Source organism: Entelurus aequoreus, linkage group LG03 (assembly GCF_033978785.1).
Source record: "Entelurus aequoreus isolate RoL-2023_Sb linkage group LG03, RoL_Eaeq_v1.1, whole genome shotgun sequence".
Lineage (NCBI taxonomy): Eukaryota > Metazoa > Chordata > Actinopteri > Syngnathiformes > Syngnathidae > Entelurus > Entelurus aequoreus.
Genome location: NC_084733.1, coordinates 45,586,429 through 45,599,207, shown reverse-complemented (window position 1 = coordinate 45,599,207; position 12,779 = coordinate 45,586,429). Strand labels below are relative to the sequence as shown.

General features: G+C 38.8%; 1 protein-coding gene across 5 annotated transcripts in view; it reads right to left on the bottom strand.

Annotated features, from left to right (window-relative positions):
* Positions 1-565: 565 nt before the first annotated feature.
* LOC133646494 (TOG array regulator of axonemal microtubules protein 1-like) overlaps positions 566-12,779 on the bottom strand; it is a 30,905-nt gene continuing 18,691 nt past the window's right edge. For all 5 annotated transcript variants that reach the window (XM_062041916.1, XM_062041914.1, XM_062041913.1 and 2 more), the window contains 9 exons: positions 10,086-10,191; positions 9,224-9,459; positions 8,986-9,144; positions 7,593-7,719; positions 6,649-6,764; positions 3,729-3,912; positions 3,438-3,657; positions 1,318-1,404; positions 566-1,251 (listed from right to left, as the gene is read on the bottom strand). In XM_062041916.1, coding sequence (XP_061897900.1) covers positions 992-1,251; positions 1,318-1,404; positions 3,438-3,657; positions 3,729-3,912; positions 6,649-6,764; positions 7,593-7,719; positions 8,986-9,144; positions 9,224-9,459; positions 10,086-10,191 — 1,495 coding nt within the window. In that variant the 3' untranslated portion in view covers positions 566-991. The remainder of the gene's footprint in view (positions 1,252-1,317; positions 1,405-3,437; positions 3,658-3,728; positions 3,913-6,648; positions 6,765-7,592; positions 7,720-8,985; positions 9,145-9,223; positions 9,460-10,085; positions 10,192-12,779) is intronic.

Sequence of the window (12,779 nt, the reverse complement as noted above, 5' to 3'; positions counted from 1 at the left end):
AAGTTTCCTTGTCGCAAGCATCCGATGGCAATTTAAGCGAAAGGGGGCTTGTTATTGCAGCTGGAACTTACCAAAACAGTAATGTGTACTGCAAATGTTGAACCAAAATGGACTGAAAGAGTCGAATGCACATGGGTATTAACATTCATCTGCAAAATTGGTTTCTTGTTGGCTTCTTTGCTGTAAACAATACCGATTAAAAATACAAGGGGGGTGTTACTGCAGCTGGAACTTATAAATGCAGTCATTTATACTGCAAATGTTGATCCAACTCGGACTGACTGAGTTGTAAACACACGGGTATTAATGTTCTTCTGCAAGGTTATATTCTTGTTAGCTTCCTTGTTGCAAGCAAACGATGCCAATTGAAGAGAAAATCGGAACCTTATTGCAGCTGGAAATTATTGATGCATTAGTTTTTAATGCAAATGTTGATCCAAACTAGACTAAACGAGTCATATACACATGGGTAATAAAGTTCTTCTGCGAGCTTAGATTCTTGGTAGCTTCCTAGTTGTAAGTAAATGATGGCAAATTAAAGAATAAACGGGAGTGTTACTGCAGCTGGAACTTATAAGTAGTAATTTTTACTGCAAAACAGACTGAACACACAGTAATAACGTTCTTTTGTGAGGTTAGATTTTTTTTTTTTTTTTTGGAGGTGCACCGTGCAAGTCACACTGCACAAAAAGGTTTGCAGGGGGAGGAGCGAGCCGCTTGGCGCCTCGACACAGAATCATGATCCATGTTTCACAACTCCAAACGGAGAATGTCAAGATGCAACAAAATGCGTATCTGGAGAGCAGCAAGTAAAATGTGTACAAAAAAGCCTGCATGTTGGCAGGTCTGCCAGAGGAAGAAAAATGACTGAGAAAAGAGTTCAAATCCTACTCGACAAGGACATTGCGATAAAAGTGCAGGCACTAAGAAATGTAGAACATCTCCATCTTCAAGTAAGGTCAGTGTTTGAATGTTGCTCTCGGACTCTGCTTTATGTTTTGGACAAGTTCCTCAGAAGCTCGTTCAACCCCTTTTGGGTGGTGGCGGACTGCGTTGCAGCGCACTCGCTCAGGCCGGGCCCCATCTGGGCGCGAAGAGCTTGGCACAGAACGGCGGTGGCGGCGCGCGTACTGCCGCCTCGGCCGTGCACCGTGCCGCTGTGGCTGGACGTGCCCAGCATGTGCCACAGCAATTGCAGCGCTTTCTGCTCCACCATCTGCGGCTTGCGAGAGTACAGCTTGGTCACCAGATCTGCAGGAAAGCGGACGGTCAACCAAAGAAGGAATGTTTGGCTTTGTCTTCTCTTTTGGGACTGACCTGCAACCTTCTCCACAAGATCCAGCTTGGCTTTACCGCTGACAAACTGAGCCTTGGTGCAGAAAGGCTTAAGGAGGAGCATGTTATCTGCCAACCAGAGAAGAAAAGTTAACTCCAAAGAACCAAATGACTTCATCAGTACCACCAGGATTCGCGGGCTGTTTTTGTAATTTTATTATTGGCGGCTGCTTTTTTTAGAAGGTTGCAGAAAAAGAAAAAAAAGTCTTTTTTTTTTTTTTTACTTGTGATTTTATGACTAAGTTATCAATGATTTAAGTGTTCTTTGTAACTTTAATCTTAAAAAGCAAATACTTGCAACAAAAATGATCGAAAAAATACTGTATTGATGTTTTACTCATTTTAGAACACTCAAGACTTAAAAGTAGACGCTAGATGGCAGCACATACAAATTACTGTAATGTTTTAATTACTTGTATACTGTATGTTACTATTATATACTTGTTATTTAGTTATAATTATAGAAATAAACACCACCAAATACTTTTTTATTGGCCGCTCTCTGCTATGTTGCAGACATTCTCTATGTATGTTTTACACTTGAAAAGCATTTTTCCATCCTAGGCTTTCATTTATGTTGATTTATGTTCATTCCTTTATGCTATGTTACACATTTACCACCGACCGCACGTTAAGAACATTTATGAATTACTGAGAGCGATCTATAGTGGCCATTTTCGTTGGAAAATGAGAGACAATGAGAGATTATCATCACACTTCAACATCTCAAAGATGTACATGCTGCCCCTTTGCCAGGTCAGCATTACAAATGTTCTTAATGGTCTTATCTGGGATGAATAAAGGTTAAACGGACGGTGTGGCTCAGATGGTAAAGCGGCCGTGCCAGCAACTTGAGGGTTCCAGGATCGATTCCGGCTTCTGCCATCCTAGTCACGGCGTTGTCACCTTGTTCCCAGTGCCGCTCACACTGGTGTGTGTGTTAATGAATGTTTGATGGTGGTCAGAGGGGCCATCGGCGCAAATTAGCAGCCACACTTCCGTCAGTCTAGCCCAGGGCAGCTGTGGCTACAAATATAGCTTACCACCAGCAATATGAATGTGGAGTGAATGAATGATGGGTTCTCATTTCACTGTGAAGCGATTTGGGTGTATAGAAAAGCGCCGTATGCATATAATCCATTATTATTATTAGGGATGTCCGATATCGGCCTGCCGATATTATCGGCCGATAAATGCGTTAAAATGTAATATCGGAAATTATCGGTATCGTTTTTTTTTATTATCTATCGTTTTTTTTAATTTATTTTTTTAAATTTATTTTTATTAAATCAACATAAAAAACACAAGATACACTTACAATTAGTGCACCAACCCAAAAAACCTCCCTCCCCCCATTTCTTTATGTTATCAATATTCTGGTTCCTACATTATATATCAATATATATCAATACAGTCTGCAAGGGATACAGTCTGTAAGCACACATGATTGTGCGTGCTGCTGGTCCACTAATAGTACTAACCTTTAACAGTTAATTTGACTCATTTTCATTAATTACTAGTTTCTATGTAACTGTTTTTATATTGTTTTACTTTCTTTTTTATTCAAGAAAATGTTTTTAATTTAGTTATCTTATTTTTTTATTTTTTTTTAAAAGTACCTTATCTTCACCATACATGGTTGTCCAAATTAGGCATAATAATGTGTTAATTCCACGACTGCATATATCGGTTGATATCGGTATCGGTAATTAAAGAGTTGGACAATATCGGAATATCGGATATTGGCAAAAAGCCATTATCGGACATCCCTAATTATTATTATTATTAAATTGAACTAGGAAGTGAGGACCCTGGTGTATTGCTAATCTTTATAAATGACATTAGCCATAGTGCTGTAGACGGGAACAGCAAGTAGGTTGGAGCTATGCAAGAGGACAATAGTGCCAATTGATCAATAAAGACTTTGCTGTCTACACAAAAAAATAAACATACGTTTTGATTAGACAGTCGAGGCTCAGAGGCAAATTGCATTGACAAAAATTAGGCTGATTGGCCAAAATGCGAGGCCGTGCATAATTTGCAGGGATCGGTTGAATTTGCGCGATCGAGACATTAAAAATTCCTGATGAACCGGTTCATACCCAGATTGAGGATAAGTGCATCGATTGCACCAATAGCAGCGGAGTAAATGGCGTCGTTTTTAGAGTTGAGGTGATTGTCCACAATAGCCGGGACTAGAAGGTTGACCACTTGAGACAAGTTGTCCTTCATCAAGGGGATGATTTTTTGCAGCGACTCCAGGGCATGCTGGTTGACTTTGCTGTTAGATTCCTGCAGTCTGGCCATTAGGGCATCAAAAAGCTGCACATGAAGACAGCAGAGGTCAGGTCAAACATGTTAAAAACATGATTGTGGTTAGTTACATAACATACCGGGAATAAACTATGGATGACCAGGTCGGGGTGTTGCTGGCAGTCAGACACGAGCTGGTCCATGCCCTTAAGTTTCTCTCTGAAGTCCTTGGATCCCAGCATGCAAGTTAGTTGATTGATGTAGTCATTCTTGTCGGCGATGCTGTGTGTGGGATGTCTGCTGCTGTAATTACTGTTAACCATTCTGTAAATGACACACAATCAACATCAGCGTCATCTATTTACAGGCCAATATACAGACAAAAGTATTAAGACACACACTTATGAATCTTCATTAAAACCCTACAACACCCACTGTTGTAAAATCACAAAATTTTTAGCTGTCCACAAAACAAACCTGTAAATGTTTTTTTTATGTTTTTTAAAATGCATTTAATGTTGATTATCCTTAAAATGCCAGTTGATGGTAAACATGTAAATAGTAGGGAGGGGGCGACATGGCCTAAAATCTATATAGCAGCTCCATGCAACAACAATATATATCACAAATTCACAATATATTATTTGGCATATGAATGATAATAGAACATTTCAAAACAAGTTACAAAGGCTCCAGGGACTTATTTTCCAAGTGTGTAAAGAACTTTGTCATAGTAAAAAAAGTATCGGATCTAATTGCTGTAGTATCGACTATATTCTTATACTAAGTATCGTTACTCTTATTATTTGTATCCATCTGGCCACTGATGTATACATTCATGAGCTCTATCTTAGTGGTTATAGTTGCTCGTTGTATCCTCCTACATTGTGGAGTGTAGCATGTTTAGCTATTCTTCTGATACTTGAAATAAACATAGTTTTTTTGTCGCCATGGAAACAAGGGTTAGTTAGCTGCTAGCGAGAATGCTACATTGCGTTGAGGACGCGTTTGTTTGTTTGTCACGGTCAAATCTGCGGAACACAGCAAGAATGTGTCATCAACATGCATTATTATAATATGATGATAGCATTAAAAGGTATATTGTCCAATTTATACTATCTATATCGCACAACCCTAGTAAACAGGTGTGTCTATCAGAAAAACAGAGCAGTCTTTGTTAACATGATGTTAAAGAGGTTAAATAAACATGTTAAGTGGATATACTGTATATTTCCTGCTTTCTGCTTATGCAAAGTTATATATACATAATATACATTGCTGTAATTGAACAAAATACACAGCAACCCAGTGATTAATGTTCTTAAATGTTGTAATCGTTTGAGAGACATTTTTTTTTGTTTCTTAGAATGTGTTGAACAGGTAAATACTAATTTATTGTGGAATGCATTCATCAAATTAGACTTTTAGGTTATGTGCAGTTATAATTTCAAAATGTTGGGTGTGAATGGTAGTAAAAATAGCATATGTACTTTGCACATTGGAGGAGGCACTTCTCAGATGTTCACAGTTGGAAAAAAAAACCTAAACTTTTTTTTTGAAGTACAGTTGTACTTTGGGATACAAGTGTCTCTCGCCTTAGCAGTTTTTTGTGATACAAGTTAAAGTTAAAGTACCAATGATTGTCACACACACACACTAGGTGGAGTGAAATGTGTCCTCTGCATTTGACCCATCCCCTTGTTCACCCCCTGGGAGGTGAGGGGAGCAGTGGGCAGCAGTGGCCCGGGAATCATTTTTGGTGATTTAACCCCCAATTTCAACCCTTGATGCTGAGTGCCAAGCAGGGAGGTATTGGGTCCCATTTTTAAAGTCTCTGGTGTGACTCGGCCAGGGTTTGAACTCACAACGTACCGATCTCAGGGCGGACACTCTAACCACTAGGCCACTGAGTAGGTGTCTCTCGGCTAAATGTTGCAAGCAAAAATTCGGGGTACAGGTCCCCCCACCGCCAATTGGCTTAGCAAATGCCACAGTAAACTTTGTTAGATCTGCCCTAAACATTAAGAGTCTTACTAACTAGCATTAGCTTATAGCCAGAGATCGACATAACTTTGTATTTTAAACTATGGGAAGGAAGAAAACAAGTGTGAAGGACAGTGCAGAGAAAAAGAAGCTGGATGATATTCATTGAATTAAAGAAAGAAATCATCAAAAACATGCTGACTTGCAAGCAGTTTAAACGTAGCACTGTCAGTCTGCACTATACCAAAGCAGAATTATCCATGAAAATATGGAGAAGCTGCTGAATGTGTGTTTAACAAAGAAGCAGCGGGAAAGAAATACTGTAGAAATCCATTCTATAGGGGTAAATGCTGTACATTATTATTCCTACATAAATTTATAAACCTACTGTAGTTGTTTGCAGTACATTCTAGTGTATTGATTTTATACAATATTTCCTATGTAAAAGTCATTTTTTCTCTTAAAAAGGCATGTTAAATGTTAAATTGTTTTAGGGAGGTTAATTTATTTTTATTTATTTTAATGTGTCGTTGTGTTGCAATACTAGTTTTTCGAGGTATGAGCTGCGTCACAGAACCAATTCAACACGCCATAGCCCAAGGTACCACTGTACGATTTGTTTGAATAGTTGATCTTTTTAGACCAGATTTGAGTAGTTCTTTGGATGATTTTTCTTATGCTATTTCAAGCACAGGGATGCAACATTACAATATTTCTGTAAAAAAACACTAAATTGCAAAATGTTTAAAAACTAAGATGCCTCTTTCACAATATTTTTGCATTTTTTTCTTTTAAGGGGTTATTTGGGACAATGCTATACTTCCACTTTTTGCAAGGACTATCTTTGACAATAACCTGATTACTCAAACACCTTTGGGCTAAACATGTGAACAAATTGTGAATAAGGCCCTCTTGTCTCAGATCACTGATCTCTGACCTCACACATGTTTTTTTCTGGAACAGTCAGACTTGAAATCTTGTAGAAAGTATTTATATAGTAATAAAGACAGGTGCCCCGGGTACTTTTGTGCATTTAGTGTCTGTCTTTGTGGTGCTGACAGGCGGTGACACACATACCTGATGCTGTGGTTGACTGGCTCTCTGTTGAGAGATGAGGCTCGGACTGTGCCACTTCCTGGGAGGGAGCGTCTGCCTCTCGCTGAGTGGGTGTCCTGGGGCATCTCACCTAGCCCCTAAAATCACCCCCAGTAGACAATGTTATAAACTAGGGCTGTCAAAAATAAGTTAACTCATGTGATTCCATCCACCCATCCATCCATCCATCCATCCATCCATCTTCTACCGCTTGTGCCTCTCTTGGTTGCGAGGGTGACTGGATCCTATCCCAGCTGCATTTGGGCAGAAGGCATGGTACACCCTGGACAAGTCGCCACCTCATCGCAGGGCCAACACAGATAGACAGACAACATTCACACTCACATTCACACACTAGGGCCAATTTAGTGTTGCCAATCAGCCTATCCCCAAGTGCATGTCTTTGGAGGTGCAGGGAGGAAGCCGCAGTACCCGTAGGGAACCCACGCAGCCACGGGAGAACATACAAACTTTACACAGAAAGGCCAGGGATCGAACCGAGGACCTTCTTATTGTGAGGCACCAGCATTAACCCCTATTCAACCGTGCTGCCCCTCATGAGATACATCCAATCAAAATCATTACATTAATCATGCTGATTAATCACAAAAATAATTTTGACCGTATACTGTATGCTCCTTTACCTTAAGCCCAGATGGTTACCTGAAAGGCGGTGTGGCTTGCTATACAGTCAGTGATATAACATTTAACAATGCAAAGATAAGTGAGGAGACTTCTACTGTTGTACTCACTGGCAAATTTCACTTCAAAATAAAGCCTGAGTGGACTTTAGATTAAACAGTTACCAGGTTAATAACATTTGGTTAATCATAATTAATGCACATTCAAAAGTGGAATTATTCAAAATAATCAATTAACAGCATTAGTAAAAAACATGTTTTAGGCTGAGGGGACAACGATTATACCTTGGTTTTGAGACTTAAGATTGTGTCTCTGGTAGGCTGCAGGTCTTTCGACGGAATAGTTCTTTCCAGGATCTTATCAAAGTCTGGATGGTAGGACAGGGACAACAGCATTCGACGGCCATAGTGTCTAAAGATTAGATAGAGGGTTAGGGTTAGTTCATTTCTGACCTTCACATGTGTTTCCATCCATAGAGTAGACTTGCAGTAATACAGTGCATCCGGAAGAATATTCACACAGCTTCACTTTTTCCAACCTTTTTTTTAATGTTACAGCCTTATTCCAAAATGGAACAAATGAAATTTTGTCCTCAAAATTTTACAGACAATACCACATACCACAATGTGAAAAGTTTTTATTTTTATTTTGCAAATTTATTGAAAATAAAAACTAAATAAAACAAATCATGTGTACATACGTTTTCACAGCCTTTGCTCAATACTTTGTTGATGCACCTTTGGCAGCAATTACAGCTTGGCTCACCTATCTTTGGGCAGGTTTGCCCATTCATCTTTGCAGCACCTCTCAAGCTCCATCAGGTTGGATGGGAAGCGTTGGTTTTTATCGAGGATGTTTCTGTACATTCCTGCCTTTACATTTCCTTCTATCCTGACTAGTCTCCCAGTTCTCGCCCCTGAAAAACAACCCCACAGTCTTATGCTGCCACCACAATGCTTCACTGCTGGGATGGTATTGACCAGACCACAAAATGTTGTTTCTCATGGTCAGAGTATTTCAGGTGCATGTGGCAAAGTTTTTCCTAAGAAATGGCTTCCGTCTGGCCACTATACCATACAGGCCTCATTGGTTCATTGCTTCAGCGAAGGTTGTCCTTCTGGAAGGTTCTCCTCTCTCCACAGAGGAATGCTGTAGCTCTGACGGAGTGACCATCGGGTTCTTGGTCACCTCCCCGACTAGACTAAGATGAATGCAGCAACGTACAGAGACATCCTGGATGAAAAGTAACACTTCCCATCCCACCTGATGGAGCTTGGAAGGTGCTGCAAAGAGGAATGGGTGACTCTGCCCAAAGATGGATGTGCCAAGCTTGTGGCATCGTATTCAAAAAGACTTGAGACTGTAATTGTTGCCAAAGGTACATCAACAAATTATTGAGCAAAGGTTGTGAATACTTACTGTATGTACATGTGATGTTCTTAGTTGTAATACATTTACAAAATAAAAAAAACCTTTCACATTGTCATATATGGTATTATCGATATAATTTTGACAACAAAAATGAATTCATTCCATTTTGGAATAAGGCTGTAACATAACAAAATGTGATAAAAGTGAAGCACTGTAAATACTTTCCAGATGCACTGTAGTAGGGGTTGTTACTGTTCAAGTCATGAATTATATTATGTTATTTTGTGCGCTGACACAACTACACACCTTGCTTCTTGTGAGGAGTCTTGTGCCAGCCTGCTTACTGCAGGTACAATTCTTTCAGATAAATCTTTACCTCCACTGAGGAGACGACCGGCACCGACCTTTTCCACCAGATTGGCCAAGTGTTGGGCAGTGCATTTCCTTACCACTGGATTGAGGTGACTACGAGCGGTGGCAAAAACAGTTAATTTCAACAACTACAGTTCAAGCGCACTGCTGGGTGTGCTGAATGTATACTGACCTAACTCCCCCAGAGAGTAAAGCTTGAATGCTTCGAGTGGGAGTGCAGTGCTGCACCATGCAGTCTAAAGCGTCATCAACATGCTGCCTAATAAAGGCATTAGTTTCTCCTCCCTTGTGCACCAAGGCTTTAACGGTCCCTTCCAACTCCTGGTCCATTGCCTTCTGTAGGTGTGTGTAAAAGTCGCCAAGTGTGCGCACTGCAGCCCTGGACACGCCTGATCTAAGATTCTTCACCTAATTCAGGAAAACATTGTCATATGTAGACATAAATATGACATATGACTTTTATCCCAAATAACGTGACATGTTGAAGTGTTTGTTACAGGGAGGTGAGAAGATGTGCTTAATGCACTGACAGTAAAAAGGAATTTATTACAGAAATCAAAATCAAAGTCGTGCAATTCAGAATTTCACCAAAGTTTGGAGGAAAAATACAACTCTAGTGAACAAAACCTTGAGTTTTAACCATCATAACAGAAGATCTTAGCTCAGCAAGAAGGAAAGTAACTGAGTCTTCAAAAAAGAGAATAAAACTATACCAAAAGTTATGTAAGATAAGCTGACTTAATTCAAAGCAGTAAGCCTTTATCAGTGTCCCAATACTATAATTCAAATTGTCATTTATCACAATTAAGGTTACTGTTTGACTTTTTACAATGACTAACATATTTCCAAAGTTCTGCATCCACTAAAAATGTCAATAAAAGAAACATTGCAGTGTGGATCAATGTTACATTTTGCCTTCAATATTTATAATGCTGACACACTGTAAAAGTTATTTCAGAATAAGAGCTAATTGTGTTGGAGCAGTGGGATGCCAACTGTATTTTCATCAGATGCACAAATTAATGTGATATTACCTCTTGAGTGAGAGCGATGCAGACATCATGAAGCCTGCCCTGAAGTATGTCTGAGTGGTACTGAGCCAGAGAGCGCAGCAGTGTCAGACCTTCAATCTTTTTCTCCCTTAAAAGCAAAACAATATTGACATTTTTTCCCATATGGAAGAAATATATTGATGTCAACTTTTAGGTCCTTAGGTTGTTTATCCCTTGTGCAACCTTAAAATTGACTATTACGTGTATTCCGACAAGTGATTTATTCCCGGAAGGGAATGGTGGTGGTCAACCGAGCTAAGATGACTGTTGTACAGCAAGCGGCGCACGCACTGAGTACACAAGGGGCCTATATATTCCTGCAAAAAGCAGATATGAGCAAAAAATCTAAATATGCATTGGAATAAATCCCTATACTTTGTTTAAAAAAAAAAGATATGTCGAGTGATAAAGGATTCTTTGTCGGTGGAGTTTCCAAATATATCGAGTTATCGTATGCTCCATTCTACACGACAAAACAGATGAAAACTTGGCAAACCAATGGAGGACTACAACTTCTTTGTGGGTGCCTGGGTCAAGGACATTGGTATCAAGACTCTTCAGGATAAATATGCATTGTTTTAGCTTGGGTAAAGTTGCATTTTATGATTTAACTTCACGTCTACTGACATGTTTGTTTCCATTGCACGCGCATTTTTCCCCATCTTTATCAAAACATAACTATAGATGTCAACATTGTGTATGTGCTGAAAGCTTCATTAGTGATTGCTGCCTTTGGTAAAAGCTTAATATGACTCTTTTAGGCTCTGCTCACATTTCTTTTATTTAGACTTGCCGAGTTGGTGCTTTACGGAACACTCGTAGCAAAAATGTGTTTTAAGAAATACAAATAATATGAAGATAATACTTAAATGGGAAACACTAAATGTTAAAAGTATATCAAACAAACAAGGTGATCACTGCAAACTCGTGCGTTCTTTGGCTCTGCTCCCTTGTACTGTAGTGTGTGGTACTTTTGTCATGTTTTTTCATTAAATCTTGCACTCTACATGTTTATCCTTTTCGTGATTTAAACGGTTCGTACAGCCGAAAAACAACGCAAGAGTAGGCCATTTTTCTTCGAGAAAGGCTAAATGGCACCTAGTATCCAATAAGAACAGACACTGGCTTGACCACCATGCATATTTAATGGTCGGGACGTGAGCCTGACGTGACGTCATTTTGAATCCAAGCAACACACACAAAAAGTGTCATAAGTCAGCAATGCATTTGTGTAACATTTGAACTATTTAGACAACTTCAGCGCTATCTATTGATATGTTTCTATTATTTTCTAATGTTTTTTTATGTTTAGTGGCCTTTTTGTCAAAAATAAGTATTTTTTTATGAAAGGGAAAATGCAAAAAAAATTACTATTTTTAAAAATAAGTTGCTGAGTGGAATATTTAAGGTTAGGTAATTATAGCTTAGAATAGGTCAATAATTCATCACAACATTGACTTTTGATTGACATGATTGTGAACGATAGGCACAAAAAAAAGAGGTGCAGTTCCTCTTTAAGGCTAGAGGGGAAAAGAAGCGAGTACCTGCAGCTGAGGAGAGCGTTCAACAAACTTTGTTTGGATCATATTTTTTTTATATTTTATACTATAAAAAATGCAGAAGTGACATTTTGACATGAAAATGTATATTTAAAAACATGGACTTTCGTATTTCCGCGGACATTCCAAGACCTGAGTATTATATATGTTATATATATTGCCCAAGATCGTTTTTATAGCATTTCAGCGGTTTAATGGCAATTAAACTCATTTACGCTCATCAAATTATGCTTATGGTTTTCTGGAACCATTTGGTGCTTAACAAGCACAATTATACCAAAACCATATGTTCTTGTATTTCAAACAACATTAATGGGATTTATTTGGCTTTCATGAGAAAAAGCATCGTAATGTACCAGGATTACAGTTTGTTAAAAAAAAATAAATCAGTAGTTATAAGAAGATTCAATGGGGCCGAAAAGGTTCTTAAGAGAAAATGTGTATACTTTATGTTCATATACTATTCTAACAACGCTGCAATCAAAAACACAATGCAATTGTATTATTGAGAAACTTGTGAAAAACTCCCTGGCAAAATTTCAGACCGCTAACCTTCAAACTGAACAATTCTATCACATAAGGAACACATGTAATGCCCGTTTTGGGCTCTAGGGTTGCACATGGGTTAAACATAGCGCATCTTGCAAAGGTGAATACACCCCTCACATTTCAGTAATCGTATCATATCTTCTCAAGTGACAGTAATATGATACAATAAATATCAATTTAAAGTAGTACAGCTTGGATATTTACTGTCCTTTGCAACTAAGTCAACACACATTGTCTAAATAGATGTGAGCACTGTACATCTCACAGAGAATGTCCAAATTGTGTTGGCGCCATTGTTGTCTAGCATTGTTTTAATCCTCTTGGGCATGGACTTTGCCCAAGCTGCACAGGTAGTCCATCATATTCAGCTTTCTTTTCATATTGGAGGTGTGTTTAGGTTACTTATCATATTGGAAAACAGCCATGTGGTCCAGCTTCCCAAGTCATTTTAAGTGGTTACAAGCTGTCCACAGACTACTGTAAAGTACTGTATATTCACATTGTTGCTAAAATGTGAGGGGCATACTCCCTTTGTATGATGTTATCAGTATTATGGGATGGATTTTTG